This window comes from Mytilus trossulus, chromosome 12, assembly GCF_036588685.1.
Source record: "Mytilus trossulus isolate FHL-02 chromosome 12, PNRI_Mtr1.1.1.hap1, whole genome shotgun sequence".
Classification (NCBI taxonomy): Eukaryota; Metazoa; Mollusca; class Bivalvia; order Mytilida; family Mytilidae; genus Mytilus; species Mytilus trossulus.
Window position 1 is genome coordinate 30,706,946 of NC_086384.1, and position 18,970 is coordinate 30,725,915.

Consider the following 18,970-nt stretch of genomic DNA (forward strand, 5'->3'; position numbering starts at 1 on the left):
CTAATTTCCAAATTGTACACAAGAAACTAAAATTAAAATAATACAAGACTAACAAAGGCCAGAGGCTCCTGACTTGGGACAGGCGCAAAAATGCGGCGGGGTTAAACATGTTTGTGAGATCTCAACCCTCCCCCTATACCTGTAACCAATGTAGAAAAGTAAACGCATAACAATACGCACATCAAAATTCAGTTCAAGAGAAGTCCGAGTCTGATGTCAGAAGATGAAACCAAAAAAAATAAACAAAATGACAATAATACATAAATATCAACAGACTACTAGCAGTTAACTGACATGCCAGCTCCAGACTTCAATTAAACTGACTGAAAGATTATGATTTCATCATATGAACATCAGACACAATCCTTCCCGTTAGGGGTTAAAAATACCTAAAATAACTGATGTAACTGATGATCATCAAAGAGTTTGCGGATGAAAAGATTCACATACAAAAAATTAGATTGATGTAAAATAGGATTTAAGAGTTATCATTATCATAAGGGGCCTAGAACACAAACATACATATAAGATAAAATCAAATTCTGTAACACTTTTAAGTTGTATTTTTATATTTATGTTTGATCACAATTTAGTTTGCATATTATCATTTTGTTTTTCTATCACAATTTCATCTTCATCTTTAGCCCATTCCTGTATTTCCCCTCTACTGAAACAGCCATACACCAATATTCCTAAAACATTGAAGGCAGCACATACATAGAATACATTTCTCCATTCTCCCTGTGTATCCTGAAAAATATGTATGTACCATCTAAGTGATAAAAGTACTGTTAAATATATATTGGGTAAAATAAAATCACTCTAAGACTAGTTCGTTTTCGAATTTGAAGTAAAAGATTCACGGGTCTATCAAAAGATAAAAATAGAGACACATTTCTAAATAAATTAAGAAAAACTATATATATGCGAAATATAGAAGAATTTGGTTTCTTAATTTGATTTCCGGATATAAGATTTGACAGTATGGTCCTCTTTTCGGCACCTTTGAGGAATGAATTAACTAGAATTAAAAGCTAAGTACGACTAAATAATTTGGAAATAATAATTGTTAATTATGATCTACAGCTGTTCAACGTCTCACTGATTCACTATAAACAAATACATTTTGTGTACTAGCCGGCTCGTATCACACATTATTTATAGAAAAAGAGAAAAAGTAGTTACATACGTTATTAACCGGAATTATTTTATAATAATGTTTTATATTATATTTACATGGAAATTTTCAACTTTGAAAGCATTACAACCACCCTAAAATAGGCATCTTTGTTCACCATAATCATTATTAGTGGTTCGTTCTTTTTTAATATTAGAGATATTACTGTCAAACTTCTTTTAGATATATCAGTTGTTCGATTTTGACTTAACAATATTTTACACTGATGGAACATACCAGTTTTTAGCAATTTACATAAAAAGAAATGTATTTCTTTAGATAACCTACATTTGGTGTAAGCTGCCCAGCTACTATTGGTGCCAACATTCCAGGAATAGTAGCGAATGAATTGGTGATACCATATAAAACTCCTGCATATCTGACAATAAAAAGAGCTCAAAATTGTGCAAAGGGACATACTTTTTTGTTGGAACATAAGGTTCAAACAACAGTTAGCAGTTAGCACATTGAATCGTTTCATTTTTTTTCGTAAACAATGTTTTGATATTAAATCTGTTTTTGTAGCATACACAATAGCTTAGTGTTCTTGATTTTTCTTGCACAGTAGAACAAAATAAGAACCGACCAGTTGGAAAGTTGTTTTGTCCGTTTCTATGCCACTGCTGGTGGAGATTTATTTCCCCGAGGGTATTGCCAGCCCAGTAGTCAGCACATCTGTGTTGACTTGAGTAATGATTGATATGTTCATATTTATAAATTAATTGTTAACAAAACTTTGAATTTTTGAAAACACTAAGGCTTTTCTACCATGTCTACCTCAGAAATGGATTACCTTGGCCGTATTTGGCAAAACTTTTGACAGATTTTGGTCCTCATTGCTCTTCAACTTCGTACATTATTTGGCATTTTAAACATTTTATTAAACCGTCATTGATAGGTCTTTTAATTTGTAAACGAAACTTTTGGTCTTTGTATCTATGATGATTTTTGTCGCTAAACTAGTAAATATTATTGTTAAGGGGTCAGCTAAAGCAAGCTGATATTGCGGATTTTTGTCACGTTGTTACAGACCCATTGGTTGATGTTTTCTGCTCTTTTATCTTGTTGTTGTCTCTTTGAAACATTCCCAGTTCTCATACTCTATGTTATTCATTCTATAGATTAACACAGGAACAAATTATAAAATGATAAGACACAAAGTATCCATTGGAAACTACTCACAGCTTCTTAATCCTAGTGTAAACCCAAATACAATTTTCACGTACTTCACGTTTCCGAGACTTAATTCAATCAGTACATTATCTATGGGTTAAGTGTAAAGACGTTACAACAGTCTGTGAAAAACATGTCCTTGTGAAGTAAATATACTCTAATGAAAAGTTTAGGTGGGAGTATATAAATCTTATTCGACTAAATTTTACTTAACTGCTCTACATATATTCGTGGGACTACATTAACACGCGTAGGGTAGCCATGCTAACAAAATATGATATAGAAAATATCTATTACTCTTCAACCATTTTATAAATCATTTTAACATGCAACTGTCTATATGTATAACTTACTTAGGCCCAAAGTCAACGTGGTTCACAACATAACCAGCTCTACAAAATCCGTTTATTCCGACAGCTAGTGATAAAAATGCTATAGCAAGGGATCTGTGTTCACATGAAGTAAATCCAGTAGCGACCAAAAATATACCAGATCCCGAAAAAGCTAAGTGTAAGAAAAAATGTAGATATTGGCAACTGATAAACTTCCTATTATTATGGTAGCACCGCTGATGTGTTCTGTTCTGATCGGTGATACTAGAAATTAGAATACTTAGCTATATAGTACACTAGGACAATGTAGTAATAACACAAAAGGGTAACACAACTCAAACATAATTTATGTTTCAGGTTCTGAGAAAAAATAGTCCGTGACAGTCTGACTATGATTATGCAAGTATATTGAACAGCAATAAGATATTTTGTAATGATAGCATTTGTATTCATGGTGTATAGTATAATTAAATGTTATTTAAAAACTAGAGGCTCTAAAGAGCCTGTGTCGCTCACCTTGGTCTATGTTAATATTAAACATTGTACACAGATGGATTCATGACAAAATTATGTTTTGGTGATGGTGATGTGTTTGTAGATCTTACTTTACTAAACATTTTTGCTGCTTACAATTATCTCTATCTATAACAGTAGTTTTTGTGGAAAATGTTAGTGAAAATTTACAAATTTTGTGAAAATTATTAAAAATTGACTTTGAAGGGCAATAACTCTCCTTAGGGGGTCAATTGACTATTTTGGTCATGTTGACTTATTTTTAGTTCTTACTTTGCTGTACATTATTGCTGTTTACAGTTTATCCCTATCTATAATAATATTCAAGATAAAAACAAAAAAACAGCAAAATTTCCACAAAATTACCAATTCAGGGGCAGCAACCTAACAACCGATGATCCAATTCATCTGAAAATTCCAGGGCAGATAGAGCTTGACCTGATCAACAATTTTACTTCGTGTCAGATTTACTCTTAATGCTTTGGTTTTTGAGTTATAAGCCAAAAACTGCATTTTACCCCTATGTTCTATTTTTAGACGTGGCGGCCATCTTGGTTGGTTGGCGGGGTCATCGGACACAATTTTTAAACTAGATACCCCAATGATGATTGTGGCCAAGTTTCAATTAATTTGGCCGCGTAGTTTCAGAGGAGAAGATTTTTGTAAAAGATTACTAAGATTTACGAAAAATGGTTAAAAATTGACTATAAAGGGCAATAACTCCTAAAGTGGTCAACTGACCATTTTGGTCACGTTGACTTATTTGTAGATCTTTCTTTGCTGAACATTATTGCTGTTTACAGTTTATCTCTGTCTGAAATAATATTCAAGATAATAACCAAAAACAACAAAATTTCCTTAAAGTTACCAATTCAGGGGCAGCAACCTAACAACGGAATGTCAGATTCATCTGAAAATTTCAGGGCAGATAGATCTTAATCTGCTAAACAATTTTACCCCATGTCAGATTTGCTCTAAATGCTTTGGTTTTTGAGTTATAAGCCAAAAACTGCATTTTACCCCTATGTTCTATTTTTAGCCATGGCGGCCATCTTGGTTGGTTGGCGGGGTCACCGGACACAATTTTTAAACTAGATACCCCAATGATGATTATGGCCAAGTTTGGTTAAATTTGGCCCAGTAGTTTCAGAGGAGAAGAATTTTGTAAAAGTTAACGCCGGACGCAGGACGACGACGGACGACGGACGACGGACGCCAAGTGATGAGAAAAGCTCACTTGGCCCTTCGGGCCAGGTGAGCTAAAAAATGATTTCAAAGTTTGATTGTTAAATCGATAAAAACTAGAGAAGTACTGCAACATTTGTAATAACGACCTAGTTTTAAATTGATATTTTCAATATGATACGTATTTACATGTCAACTGTATACAAAACACAACATTAAAAAAACTAAAGTCGAGCAACATAAATCCTACCAAGAAATGGGAATGAATTGACATACAGTCACCTCAGTAATTGAATGACGTCTTCAAAAGAATATTTTTCTGGTCATTTGTTTGTAGTTGTGTTTCTCCCCCTTCTTTTTGTTTCATTGTTTGTATAACGTTTTGATTTCACAACAATGTGAGAGAGAAAAATACAGATAAACGGAAAGAACTTCTATGAGTATTTTTTAAAAACTTGTAAATATCAGTCATGATATCAGTATTTAAACGAAAAAAAATATGTTAGGCTGGTTTTTTTTTTAATCTAAGCTATGCTAAATGAAGAATATATCAATTTCAAAATAATTTGCCACACTTTGTTGGCAAAGATAACAAAAGAACTGGGTTGCGTTCAATATCGTAGCAGCTACGTAGTGCTACGTAGATTTTTGTCTATTGAACGAGTAGCAAGCCTAGATGCTATCAATTTCTACGTAGCAGCTAGGCTAACTAGACGTTCAATAGTCATAAATCTATGAAGACCTATATAGATGCTATAATACTGAACGCAACACTGATCTAAGCATCTTATAGTAACAAAAAAGTCAGCCTAATCTGTTTATTGTCAATTTACCAATAATCTGAAGTAGTCGTCGTGTTGCAGTGGTTGATAGAACACCTTTACTACGTAAAGTATCCGCTATCTGTCCTGAACTAAAGCCAGATACAGCCTGGCAAATGTATGGCAAAGCACTAAGTAAACCATTCTGAAATAATGATACGGGTAGATAAACATTAGCTGCATACGCATTGTCCTTGTTGTGTAACAGAACTCATTTCAATTTTATCTCTTTGAACATGATTTTAATGATTATAGCTATTCATATAGCATACAAATAACACAAAGTTGATCGTAAATGTATGACCAGCTTGTACCCAATAATTGTATCTTAACAAAAGCTAAAAGAGGTGCGAAAGATGCTTATATTTTGTTACACTGGTGGCTTTTGGTTGTTTTCTGCTCTTCATTGTTCAGGTTGTTGTCTCTTTGCATATTTCCTATGTGTTCATATTTTATAAAGTTCCCGTTAAAAAAGTTTAAATTTTTCGAAAAACTCAGGATTTTCTTATTCCAGGCATAGATATCCTTAGCCGTATTTGGCACAACTTTTTGGAATTTTGGATCCTCAATGCTCTTCAACTTTGTAATTGTCACTTCGGTATTGACATGAATATCAATAATGTGGTCATAATTTATAAATTTCCCGTTAACAAAAGTTTAAATTTTTCGAAAAACTAAGGATTTTCTTATTCCAGGCATAGATTTCCTTAACCGTATTTGGCACAACTTTTTGGAATTTTGGATCCTCAATGCTCTTCAACTTTGTAATTGTTTGGCTTAATAAATATTTTTGGTATGAGCGTCACTGATGAGTCTTATGTAGACGAAACGCGCGTCTGGCGTACTAAATTAATCCTGGTACCTTTGATAACTATCTATTCTTAATTTGATTGTTGTCACAGATACAATACCAAAATGTGTCAAGATCCATCAGTAACATGATTATGTTTTTACCGACTTTATTCAAAATGCAAAGCTATCAAGGCATAACTCGAAAGTTTGAAATACGTTTTATGACAAAGCTTATTTAAAGCCGGCCTCCGGGTGCGGAATTTTCTCTCTACTTAGAACACCCATAAGTGGCCTTGTGTTGATTTATGTTTTAGTAAGATTGTTGTCTCGTTGACATATACAGTTTTATAATTTTGCATCTTTGGAAACAATATGTTTGAAGGGTTGAATAGATGTAATCATAAGATAGGATTTTTCTAAATTGAATCAACATCAAGCATAATGTAGCACAGCTATTTAAAAGGGTTTCACAGTGCTAATTGCCAGAAAGGTGTTATCCAAATGCAGTTTAAAACATAGATACTCACACTTTTTATATTGAACTTGTGAACTGTCTTCAAAAATGCCGGCAAACTTGTTAACAATGTGTAGTTTGTCCAGTTATTACATATATGGGCAGTGGTACAGGCAATCAGTGCTGGGGATTTTGCCATTTCTAACCATGGTACTTTGCCTGTCTAGAGATAAAATGTATGTTTTATAAACAACTCATTCGTCTGCCGTGTTTAATGTTAAGATACTACTTGGTTTTGATCAGTTCGAATCCGTTAAAACTCATGTATAATTTCTATACTTTTATAGTTTATAAAAACGTACAGTTAACAATAATTGTTTACCTAAAATGGTATGTTCATGTATCATACATCGTTTTCGAGATAATGGAATTAGATGGGACTGTCATACAAGTAAAAGGTTTAGCTAGATATAAAACCAGAATCAATCTACAATTTGCTACATAAGAAGATGCCTGTACCACGTCAGGAATATGACAGTTGTAATCTATTCGTTAGATGTGTTTGAGTTTTTGATTTTGCCATCTCATTAGGAACTTTCCTTTTTGAATTATCCTCGGAGTTCAGTATTTTTGTGATTTTACTTTATCATGTTTATACTATTTTATTTATAACACGGCGTATTAGTATAACATTAGGTTATTGGAATAAGATAAATAAACTCAATACCTAGCTTATTTCCCAAATCGAGGGTAACAATAGGATTGAATGTTATGAGACTTTCATACAAGCACCAGAGATTACCCAAAATTTTTGGTGGGGTTCGTGTTGCTAAGTCTTCAGTTTTCTATGTTCTGTTTTATTATTTGTCTGTTTGGCTTTTCATTTTGAGCCATGACGTTGTCAGTTTATTTTTTATCTATGAGTTTGACTCTCCCTTTTGTATATGTTGTCCATCTTTCATACAAGTGACAGAGGTTTAGATAACCATAATACAAGCTAAACTCTACTATTTTCTAATTAAGTAAATGCCTTTTTCAAATCACAAATATGCAGGTTTGCTTTCCATTCGTAAGATGTGTATTGGCTTTTGATTTTGACTTCCCGTTTAAATTCTGCTTGCAGTCGGGTATTTTTGTTATTTGTCATTACTTAACTCCAACTTTGTGATTTATTAACAAGAATAAACTTTGTCAAAAATAAGAAAAAACAAATTCACCCTTTTTGACGTGTCATATTCTATGGCGTTATTAATGTAATCTCTCTCGACCTCACTGATCCAAGGATGTTCTGAAGGGGTGTCACGTACCACCACGAACCACATAACTACCCAAAGGGCAGAAAGACCACCTGCAGTAAAAAAAGGAAAAGAATAAAAAAGTATCATTTACTCTATTAAATCATAGAAAGAAGAAGTGAGTCAGCAACATGTCTAAAATAGAAAATTATATTCATAATCACGAGAAAACCTATAATTTTTAACTAAATATATAAAGTGGAATACTTGTTAACCGAAAGTCCATTTCATAATTTCAACTTTTTATTTATTTGTGTGGGTACCACTTTTTGTTATTAAGGAAAAATCACATGTTCACGGATATCTAATTTCTTGGTTTTGCCTTAGCCTGCTTACAACCCAATAGGAACAAGCGTTGAAATTTCGTATCATGGTTCACTTTTACCCACGAAATACTTAAAACTTAGTATACAACGAATAACAATAAATCAAGAGAATTCGTCTATCAACGGCTACTAGAAAAAAGTAAAATCACAAAAATACTGATCTGAGGAAAATCAATTCGGAAAGTCCATAATCACATGGCAAAATCAAATAACAAAACGCATCAAAAACAAATGAACAAGAACTGTCACATTCCTGACTTTGTACATGCATTTTAAAATGTAGAAAATGGTGGATTAAACCTGGTTTTATAGCGCTGAATCTCTCACTTTGATGACAGTCTCATCAAATTCCATTATATTTACATTGATGCGTTAACTAATCAGCACAAAAAATGAAATAGTCAAAATATGGGTACATCAGTCAGAAATGTCAGAAAGTATTAACATGATACCTACAGTGGACTATTTGTTCCTTGACAATTATGAGATCTGTCCTTCCTATTAAAACACTCATATAATCTTAAGATTTAATCAAAGAAATTTCTTCCTATTCAAAACAAGTTTATCAGCTGATTTACCTGTTATATAGAATATAGATCCCCATCCGTTGTCAAAACCATATTCACATAAGTACCCGGATGATCCAAATGTGGCTACGTTTCCAAACATTGTACCTAGATAGGAAAACATATGGTTTCAAATGTTATATTTATTGCAAATTTGCTTTTTAACACCAGCACAACATATTTAACATGAGGCAGATAAACAATCAAACATGGAAGTACTAACAGATCAAAAATGGATGACAACTGTCCGTTATTTTTTTTTTCTTGTTTTTTTTTCTTTAGTACACTAGGTCCATTTAGTTAATCAGTGTCTGTACAATGTAAGTATAAAGCATTCTTAAGTTAAGATTTTTTCCGAACGTACGGATTTTTCAACATGTCCTATTGAATAAATTATTTATTGAATGACTGTAATATTTGTTTCTGTCTATGTGAAGAAATAACATAAAAAAACTTGGTACACACTGAATAACGCGCCGCGCATAGCGGGTTATTTAACAGTGTGCGCCACATTTTTTTTAATGTTATTTCGAATAGACAGAAAAAATATTACAGTCATTTCTTATAATTTTATTCTAAAGTCCATTTTAAACCGTAGAAAAGCATGAAAAAACGTTGATGACGTCACGGTCGCATGACTAAATTATGTCTATGGGCTCATAACAAAATAACGTCAGCCAATCAGAAGACGCGTTACATCCAAGGTTAAATAGTTACTACAATAGGATATCTTCATAAAATGTATTAAGATTTGGATTTTCATATTATTTGCCAGAGAATCACCAAAGAAACATTTGTTGACGAAATGCACATATTTGGGGTAAAATTGGTATCGTTTAAAGAATTACTATCTACATATATTTTATTTTGTTAATATACTAAGATCAACTAAAAATAGTGTTATTAAAATATCTTACTTTATGAAAATTTAATAAATTCTTGGAAAATTTATTGCAATATTGATACGGTTGTTTTCGTACAAGGAAAGTCTTTCCTTTATAATACAAATCGAATCCAAGACAAATTGACGTTTTTCTAATATCATGAATTACTTCAAAAATTACTGTACGTTACCTAGAAACGATACACTGATTAATTTACTACGTTCTAGTGGAGGAGCCCAGCGTCCCCACATCGACTGCACACACGGGAATGACACGCCCTGTCAAAAATATAATATTAGAAAAATTAATAAGCTCCTATCTACACATATATCAATGTTACAGTATTCATTGACAGAAATAAATATAAAAGACTACATATCAATAAAAGACAGTGTTACCAAATGTCTGCACAAAGAAGCGTACTGTGGCCATATTTTTTTTTTACCTTACCCATACAAAAAATGATTTAAACAAAGGCAAGGGTGTGGACTGATTGTACATGAAATGTCTGTAATTTATGAAAGATATAGATTATTACGATAAAGGTATATCCATGTTATGGTGAATCAAAACATAAAAAGAAAGCGTATGGACATGCGGCATATGGACAAACCAAGTTTAAAGAAACGAATCGATGTGCATCCTCTCAAGTTCGCTACAGCCGTTTTAAATATTTCGTTAGTAGTTTTAGTATATATACTGCTGCTATCTGATATGATTCACATTTATAAACTTACTGTAGCTAATCCAAGAATAACACGTAATACATAAACAGAAACTACTGAATTCCTGGCACATACAGGTATCAGTAACGTACTGATGGAAGAAATTGCCATGGCAATCCCAAACACATATCTGCCGCCAAATCTGTCTGACAACCAACCTCCTGGGATCTGGGTAATAATGTAACCATAGAAAAAGGATGCCAATATTGATGACGTCACTTCCTTGTTCCAATCAAATTCGGCGTGCTTTAAATAGAACACAAAACTTTTACATATTTACATCTTGCATGTTGGGATGAAATATTTTAGGAAAGTATGTCATAGTTGTACTATATTATGAGTTGAGGTTGTTCATATATTTCAAATCCTCTAAACATGCATTTATCCATATACAGTTCAAAAAATAGATATATGCCATATTCTGTTACGCCTTTCCTTAATTATAAAAATTATTTTATTATACTCTTAATTCATGTATGTGTTCCAGTTAGTTACGTACGTTAAAAAAAATTCAAATCAAAAAGATACTGAACTCAAGGGAAAAGTTCAAATCGGAAAGTACCTTATCTCATGGCAAAATCAAATGACAAAACATCAAAAACGAATGGACAACAGGCATTTGGTACAGGCATTTTCAAATGTAGAAAATGGTGGACTAAACCTGGTTTTATAGCGCTAAACCTCTTACGTTGTACGACATCATATCGTCGCTACCTGTCCCTCTCTCATACGTATCTAAAACTGAAAATTGAAAGGGCATACCAATAATGGAGAACACGGGAGACAACATTCTCAAAAACGGTTTAATTTACAGGTAGACTTTATATACATAAATTAAGTGGTACAAGAAAAGCAAAATGAGTATGTTAAATTTGATGTATGCCTTTCTGTGATTCTTCGTTACATTTGTTGTTTTTATAGTGATATTAAGATGATAACACAATATTGACTGCTGTACCCCTATTTTTGACATTTTTACTCTTTGAGTATGTTTGTTTTGTTCATACATCGTTGACAATGTAATGGAATTTGATGCGACTGTCATACAAGTGAGAGGTTTAGCTAGCTATAAAACCAGGTTCAATCCACCATTTTCTACATTAGAAAATGCCTGTACCAAGTCAGGAATATGACAGTTGTTATCCATTCGTTCGATGTGTTTGGACTTTTGATTTTGCCTTTTGATTTTTGATTTTCCTTTTTGAATTTTCCTCGGAGTTCGGTATTTTTGTGTTTTTACTTTTTGTTTGATAACAAAATTATAAAAAAAAGAATGTCTTTGGATTTTAATAAAAAAAATCGACAATAAAAAAGCTATTTATTTCTAAGATACCGGTCATCTACTTAACGCTTCTACTATCAGCAACAGTTGTCTCTGTTCCAGACAAGCGCTTCAGATGCATAACATTAACATGTATAAAGTGTTATTTCGTTTTTTAATGAGTGAAAAATATAATATATGTACCTCATTGAAGACTTGTCTTGACGAAGCGGTACCGGCACATATACTAGATGACGAATTGTCAAATGTATTGGTTGTTGTAATATTTGGTGTCTTTACCATACACACAATAGCAACACTTATATTCACACGTAATGAATACACAAAGAAGAAACCAACAAAACTTGTATACGCCAAAATCCAGCGCTGTGAGCAACAACATGGAACATCTAAAACGGAATTGAAAATTATAAAATAAAGACAGTTAGAATATGAATATGTTTGAATGTATACTAACTATTTATAAAACAAACCTAGCGTATATAAATTTCAAGGACTAAAACCTTATGTAAGTGGAGTTAAATGATATATGCCTCAGATTTGTTGAAAACTAGGTTTCTATCTAGCGACCAGAGAGTAAAATAATTGGTTAATGTATGCGTGATTGGTTGCAGACCTTTATAAAACATTATATCCATCCGAGGATCTAAACCTGTGTTGTATTTCCACTCATTGTATTATTTTCGTATCGTCTAAATTCGATAAGAAATCGTTTAAGTCTTTTTAAATAAACCAATATCACGCTAGAAATTTCATACTTGAAATAATTGATTGATTGCTTTGTGTTAAACGCCACTTTCGGCAACACATTTTTATTTCGTGGCGTAATATATATATTCTTTTTTTATTGCAAGAGAAAGCTTGAGTTGCCGGAGAGAACTAAAACGTACCGATCTTTGGTAGGAAATGTGATTATACATGTACTTTTCTCCTTTTTATCAAATGGCTGCATGTGAAGTTATTCACTTATTTCGTTAATATCAAATAAAATTGAGAATGGAAATGGGGAATGTGTCAAAAAGACAACAACCCGACCAAATAAAAAAACAACTACAGAAGGTCACCAACAGGTCTTTAATGTAGCGAGAAATTCCCGCACCCGGAGGCGTCCTTCAGCTGGCCCCTAAACAAATTTAATTATATACTACTTTAGTGATAATGAACGCCATACTAATTTCCAAATTGTACACAAGAAACTAAAATTAAAATAATACAAGACTAACAAAGGCCAGAGGCTCAAAAATATGTTTGGTCCCTCTCTTCGGCCGATACGTTAGATTACAAGTTTAAAGAAAACAGTTGGAACACTATACAGGCCGCGCCTTTGTATTTTGATCTCAAAATGGTAACTTGATTGATTTATTGGTGTTTAACGCAACTTTTAGTTTTATTTTCTATTTCATATTAGTCAGTTGTATTGGTTGCATTTATTAATGTTTATATATAAGCGCCAGGAGAGAGCTATCAAACTTCGGCATACAATGATTGCTTGTTGTTTCATAGAGCTATATTTTTTTGGTAACAGTTTTTCTAAATATTATCACAGTTATTATAAACTTGATCAAAACTATCGGGATTAAAAATCATAACATGCAATATAACGCGTTGATCTACCTACAGGTTGCATTTCTGTAAATATCGACAATGTATTTTCCCATAGGAACTCCCTTTCGGCTAAAACTGTACCTACAGATAGAACTGGGAACCAGTATGAATTTTTTTTTTATTATCTATGAATATTCTAAATCTCCTCAAAAGAGGCGTGGTTTGAGAAACAACTATATTTACTAAGTGCAACCTTTAGAGAATAACACGAATGGTATTTTTCAACGGTATACAACTTTACCTTTACCTGATGAAAGAAACGGCTGAACACATGTACATGTGTGCTTAACTTGTCGAGCACCTATTAAACTTCGTTTTCATTCATGTTATATACATGCAGTTCTTGACTTACCTTTGGAAGAACTCATTACAATCCGAAAGAATGATGCATACACTTATACACATTTGCGGGAACGTTTCATATACATGTGCAAAATAATGTTAACATTTTTAAGATTGAAAACATATCAACATGCATAAAAAAAATAATACATATAGTACGTTAAGTGACCTTGCACGGTTTGTAACCATTCCCCCGAAAGGCATATACATGTTATTAATTGTTTGTCTCGTGAAAATTTATCAAAGTATAGCAGAATATGAAAATAGATCTTGGGACAGGCTCATTAAAATGTTGCGGGGTTAAGCATTTAGCGGGCATGCACCTAAACATCCCCCTAATATCGGATAGAAAAACATACGAACAAACTATAAAAATTAATTGAAAAGGGATTCACTCATCATATCGATACAATCCGAAAACAAGTAACAACAAAAAAAGCAAAATAACAAAAGAAAACGAACTGCAAGTCATATTCAAAACCAAAAGTCCCTTTTCCAAGAGATTCGTCAAAACCTCAAAAACATTAAACGAATGGAAAACAACTGTCATATTTTTGACTCGGTAAAGGCATGCCCTTTGTGAGAAAAATGGAGGAGAACAATAGAGACCGGACGTGGAAGGATTTTTTTAATATCCCTACAAAAAAGAGACCGCGGTCGCGGCAAAGAGGAGACATTTAGTACAGATCTGCGAGAAATCACAATTACTGGCAGCTAGATCAAAGCAAAAATAAACTAATAGAAACTATCTTGTCTCTATGACTAAAGTATTATACTAAATGTACAAAAAAAACCAAATGTATTAGTTTCAGTACATGAAGGCATAGACAGAATGTATGATCGTTATGTCTCGTATTTTTCGACAAAGTCAAAGATCGACAAAAATCAGTATAAAAGGGAAGATCGATACATATCAGAGTCAACAAAAGCAAATTAACAAAAAAATGAACTCCGAGGAAAATTCCAAATCCGAAATCCCTTAATTAGCTTCATCAAAAGCTCAAACACATTAAACGAATGGAAACGAATGGAAAACAACTGGCATTGTACAGGCATTCCCTTATGTAGAAAAAGGACAATAACCTACCGGACGTGGCAGGGTATTTTTATATCCCTACAAAAAAGAGACAATACAGATATCGACAGATTGTAGAACCGTGAATAAACATATCTGTATACGTTTACAACAATAATATTAGTTTGGTTTTAATTTACTGATAATAAAGTCAATACTTATAACAATGAAACAGTATTTAAAGATTTGTATTAAATTACAATTGATCGTATCTAAATTTCCGGGCTTGGTAAACGACATCTCTGTCAAAATAAGGATATGCTATCCCGTTCATATCTTGTGCTCATGATTCACCTACAAGGATTTGACAGTACTGGGTTCTACTTTTTGTTTAATAATAATTGTCTTCCAACCTTTAAAATGTCTGCTTTCATATTTTTAAATGTGTGCATCATTACGAAAAAAAAAACCCGAGTTAATTAAACTATTTGATAAAATAGGCGGATGTACAAAAAACAAACATCTTGTATCATAAAACATTAAAAGTTACAGTAGGTTGCACAAACTTTAATTTCAATAGGGTTCGGTCAAGTTTTCAAGAGAAAGTGGCCTATTTGGGGTTTTTTTTAAATCTTATGTTTATCAACATCTCTTGTTAGCAATAGATAGTTGCTGCCGTTGAAATACTATCAAACCAAATAAGTAGCTAAGATGTGTTTAATTTGTACTTTGCATAGATAGTTATAGTGTTGTCAAGCATACCATATCTCCTTTTCGAATAGTACCCAGTATGTATATTATTATGGGAAGTATTCCCGTAGTATAACTAATCTATATAAAAAAAAAATATGTTGTATTTTAACTTTTTGTATGGAAATGTACAACTTCAAAAATATTCAAACTAATATGCATGGTTATTCTTTCATGAATAAAGATACTTTATAATATCGTAGCATAATTTTTACCTCGTATCTGACTTTGCTTTAAAAATGGTTCACTTGGAGTTTCTCTGTCTTCGACGTTATCCATGTTTAACGATAAACAAAATTATCAATCTAAAGATAGACAGATTTTGTCAAATTCAAATCACGTATATTCGATAGATAAGCCGAGATATTATGTCTATACATATAATGGGCTTATCTTGATATATTCGCCTTCCGTTATACGTCTGGCGCAGGACATTTGGTCGAAAAAATTAAAACTACTACGGAACATTTGAGCGCCAACATTAGAGCCCATTTAAGCGCCGACTTATTCCGCATACCTGTATTTTCGATACTAGTAGTCCACCACAAACAACAACATATATAAAGATACGAAGTTTAGAGGAACGTTCAACACCATTGAGAAAAGATAAAGAGAAAGAGCAGTTCCTAATGCAATTCTATGAACAGTATTGTACAGGGGGTACATTTGTATATCTAGATCCATTACATACGTTATCTAGGTTATAAATTCCAGGCTAGAACAGACTTTTAACATTAGTGCTGTATTGTAATGGACATGTTTTATATTGTGCTATTTTGAGTCTATTAAAGGGATAATTCGCGATTTTTCACTTTTTATCTTATTATGTTCATAATACCATAAAAAACATATTCACCAAGTTTTATTTTATTATGAAATCTAATAAAGGAGAAAATTGGGAATTATTAATTTTATTTCTTGAAACTTCCTGACTTATGTGACGTAGTTTAAGTCTTTGATGCATGCCGGGAGTGAAAATATCTCATTTAAGTCTTGTTCGTTAACCATTTAATAACGCGATTTAAAGCGCATTGACGACTTTTGGTGTAGCTATTAACCAACGAAAAATAGATGATAGCCATGCAACTTTTAAAATTAGATCGTGTGGATATTTTGCAACGAATTTTAATAATAAAATTAATTCATACAATAGAACATTTTTATGATTTTTTCTACAAATACTTTAAACAAACATATGAATTGACATGATCAAAAGTGTAATAAAAATACACGTTTGTGTTCTAACCTTTTTGCTTCATTCCAGCAAACATTTTCACTTGCTTGTACGGTGGAAATAAAATGTGTATTGTTTTGTGACACCTAAAGAATGTTAAGTGCGTCGGTTAACTCAAGGTAATTTAAGGAATAGCATTATGTAATTCTAATCCTTTGATCCTCATTCAGTGAAATCTAGATGTCACGGTTTATTGGCTTAAAGGTGTGAACAACATTTCGTATGAATTGAAAACGGGAGTCAGTCAAAGTTATAGACACAGAAATCAAGGACTTATAAAGACGTTCCTGCAGAAATGTAAAAAAAAAAAAATAATTAACGGGAATAATAAGGTCGCACAATAACTGGATAGCTGTTGTATATTTTTATATTTTGCATAAGCATTTAGATCACTGACTTTTAAATGAATTATGACTTTTAATTAATTCAGTAACGATAAAATACTTAATTATTTTAATTGAAGTATAAATTCATAAATAAAAATAGCCTTCTAATCACGAGTGTATGAACTATAAATTGTACTATTTTAGATTAGGATTGGCAGCCTTTAATATTTCAAACAGATCATTAACAATTGCAAATATATAAGTTAGTCCATTCAAAGTTATCTTTAATTACCTATTTAGGAATTAATGTTTTCATCAAAATATTTCAAATCACAACGCACGAATACTTCAGATATTTGGTAATTTTTTTTTAAAAATTGACAGAAAATTTCAGAATCTTTTTGGAATGGAATCGAAATTTACGAACATATATGCTTTTAAGTGTGAAAAAAAACATCAACAAAATTTATACATAATCGGGAATGTCCTTAACAAAATAGTCTTCGTCTCACACCGCAACTATATATAATACTTTAGCTATTTGACCAACAATGTATAAAAAAACAGAACGAATTTAATTTCATCTTTCCATATTGTTTAATCTTATTATAAGTATGTTTCAACTGGCAAGAATACCCACAAAGCGGACAAGCGGTTTGTTCTTTAAATTGCTGTCATTGAATATCAAGAAAGAAAATAAATCCCGAAATTGATTTGAAACTTTGATACTCTATAGTTTATTTACATCCCTTAGGGATTATTAGTGTACGTCCAGTTGCGTACATATAACATGCATGTCGGAACAATTGCGATGATGAAGAATTTCTTCCTTTATTCGAGAACAATCTAATTAATATATAAATGTCCATAACTTCGATGAGCCAAAGAAAGTTATTATCGACCTGTATTTAAATCTCTTCTTCTTCTTCTTTTGGTATACAATAGTCTTTCGACATTTGATGATTACATACTGTTGGCATACGTGGACTAGTCTACTAACAAAACTTTTACTCCAATTTACACAAAATGTATGTTTCTTTCTTATGTGCAATGTATACATGTATATATTTGAATTTGCGCTATAGTTCCGTAACTTTTCATCCTGGCGTATATACGAATGGTCGACAAGTGCGTACATTTTTTAAAATCAAAATTTCTGGTTTGGTCCGATCTGTCCTTCACGATTGACAAAAAATATGTATATTTGGATCTTTATTTCATCAAATCTGTTGTTTATTTTTAGGTACTATCTATATTTTTATAAATGATTTTCTTTACATCAGAAATGTTATTAATAAACAAGCGTATGAGTTTAGTAATGACTAGTATATACTATCACTTTCGGACACGCAAGATAGAGATGCATATTATACACCTACTAGTTCAAAATGGAAAGTTATAAATTATCGGCCGTGTACACTGATCAATACCCTAAGAAGTGAAACGATGCATGAATTTGCAAGCTCGACAGGAAATCGCTTGAATACCTGGACGTGTCACCCCCCCTGCAATACCTTAGGGAGTAATACCTTTAGCCATGCAGGTGATCAGTGGAGCGAAGATCCTAATTTATTTGAATAAAGTTTATTACATAAAAGAATTATGAACTAATTAGATTTCCGAAAACAATTCAAGTTTCACAGAACACTTATTTATGATTTGAAATTTTTACTTTTTAACTAATTCCAATATTATCATTATTGTTAAAAATAACAGATCGTGGATATTTCCGTATCAACTTAGTTATAGTTAACTAGTCGGATAAAACAACCGTACGATTGACAAGATATCGACACGCAAAAGGCGCAATTACGACTACATCGGGTTATTGTAGTTTTGGTCCTTAGACATATCTTGGGTGCATTTCGGTGAAGGTAACAAAATGGCCGACCTCAGAGAATTGATACTCTAAATTTAAAATCGATGTTGATCTCTTATCTATCAGAATAAAACTTTAATATTCATGAATTTGAGCATTTTTATACAGAATGAACATAATATCAATTTTTGATTTTTTTGCGAAGTTTCCCTTTAAACATTTTTTAATTTATTATATTTTATTTATTTACTGAAAAGGGTTAAAATTAATGCGCTAAAATGGGCTTTGACAATTTTAATTTTCGCTAAGATTGGTTTAAATTCTGGCGCTCAAATGGGTTTTACTTTGGCGCTC

General features: G+C 32.2%; 1 protein-coding gene across 3 annotated transcripts; it reads right to left on the bottom strand.

Moving 5' to 3' along the window:
- Positions 1 to 577: 577 nt before the first annotated feature.
- On the bottom strand, positions 578 to 15,556 carry LOC134693156 (sialin-like). 3 transcript variants are annotated; one of them, XM_063553865.1, is made up of 11 exons: positions 15,453 to 15,556; positions 11,709 to 11,914; positions 10,256 to 10,489; positions 9,709 to 9,796; positions 8,647 to 8,742; positions 7,665 to 7,795; positions 6,521 to 6,670; positions 5,214 to 5,346; positions 2,704 to 2,854; positions 1,466 to 1,556; positions 578 to 750 (listed from the first exon to the last, which is right to left on the bottom strand). In XM_063553865.1, the coding sequence occupies exons 1-11, from the start codon at positions 15,514 to 15,516 to the stop codon at positions 583 to 585; spliced, it is 1,512 nt and encodes a 503-aa protein (XP_063409935.1). In that variant the 5' UTR covers positions 15,517 to 15,556; the 3' UTR covers positions 578 to 582. The 3 variants fall into 3 exon arrangements, with proteins under 3 accessions (XP_063409935.1, XP_063409937.1, XP_063409938.1); XM_063553867.1 differs by lacking the exon at positions 15,453 to 15,556 and adding an exon at positions 13,483 to 13,592; XM_063553868.1 differs by lacking the exon at positions 1,466 to 1,556.
- Between the last annotated feature and the right edge of the window lie 3,414 nt (positions 15,557 to 18,970).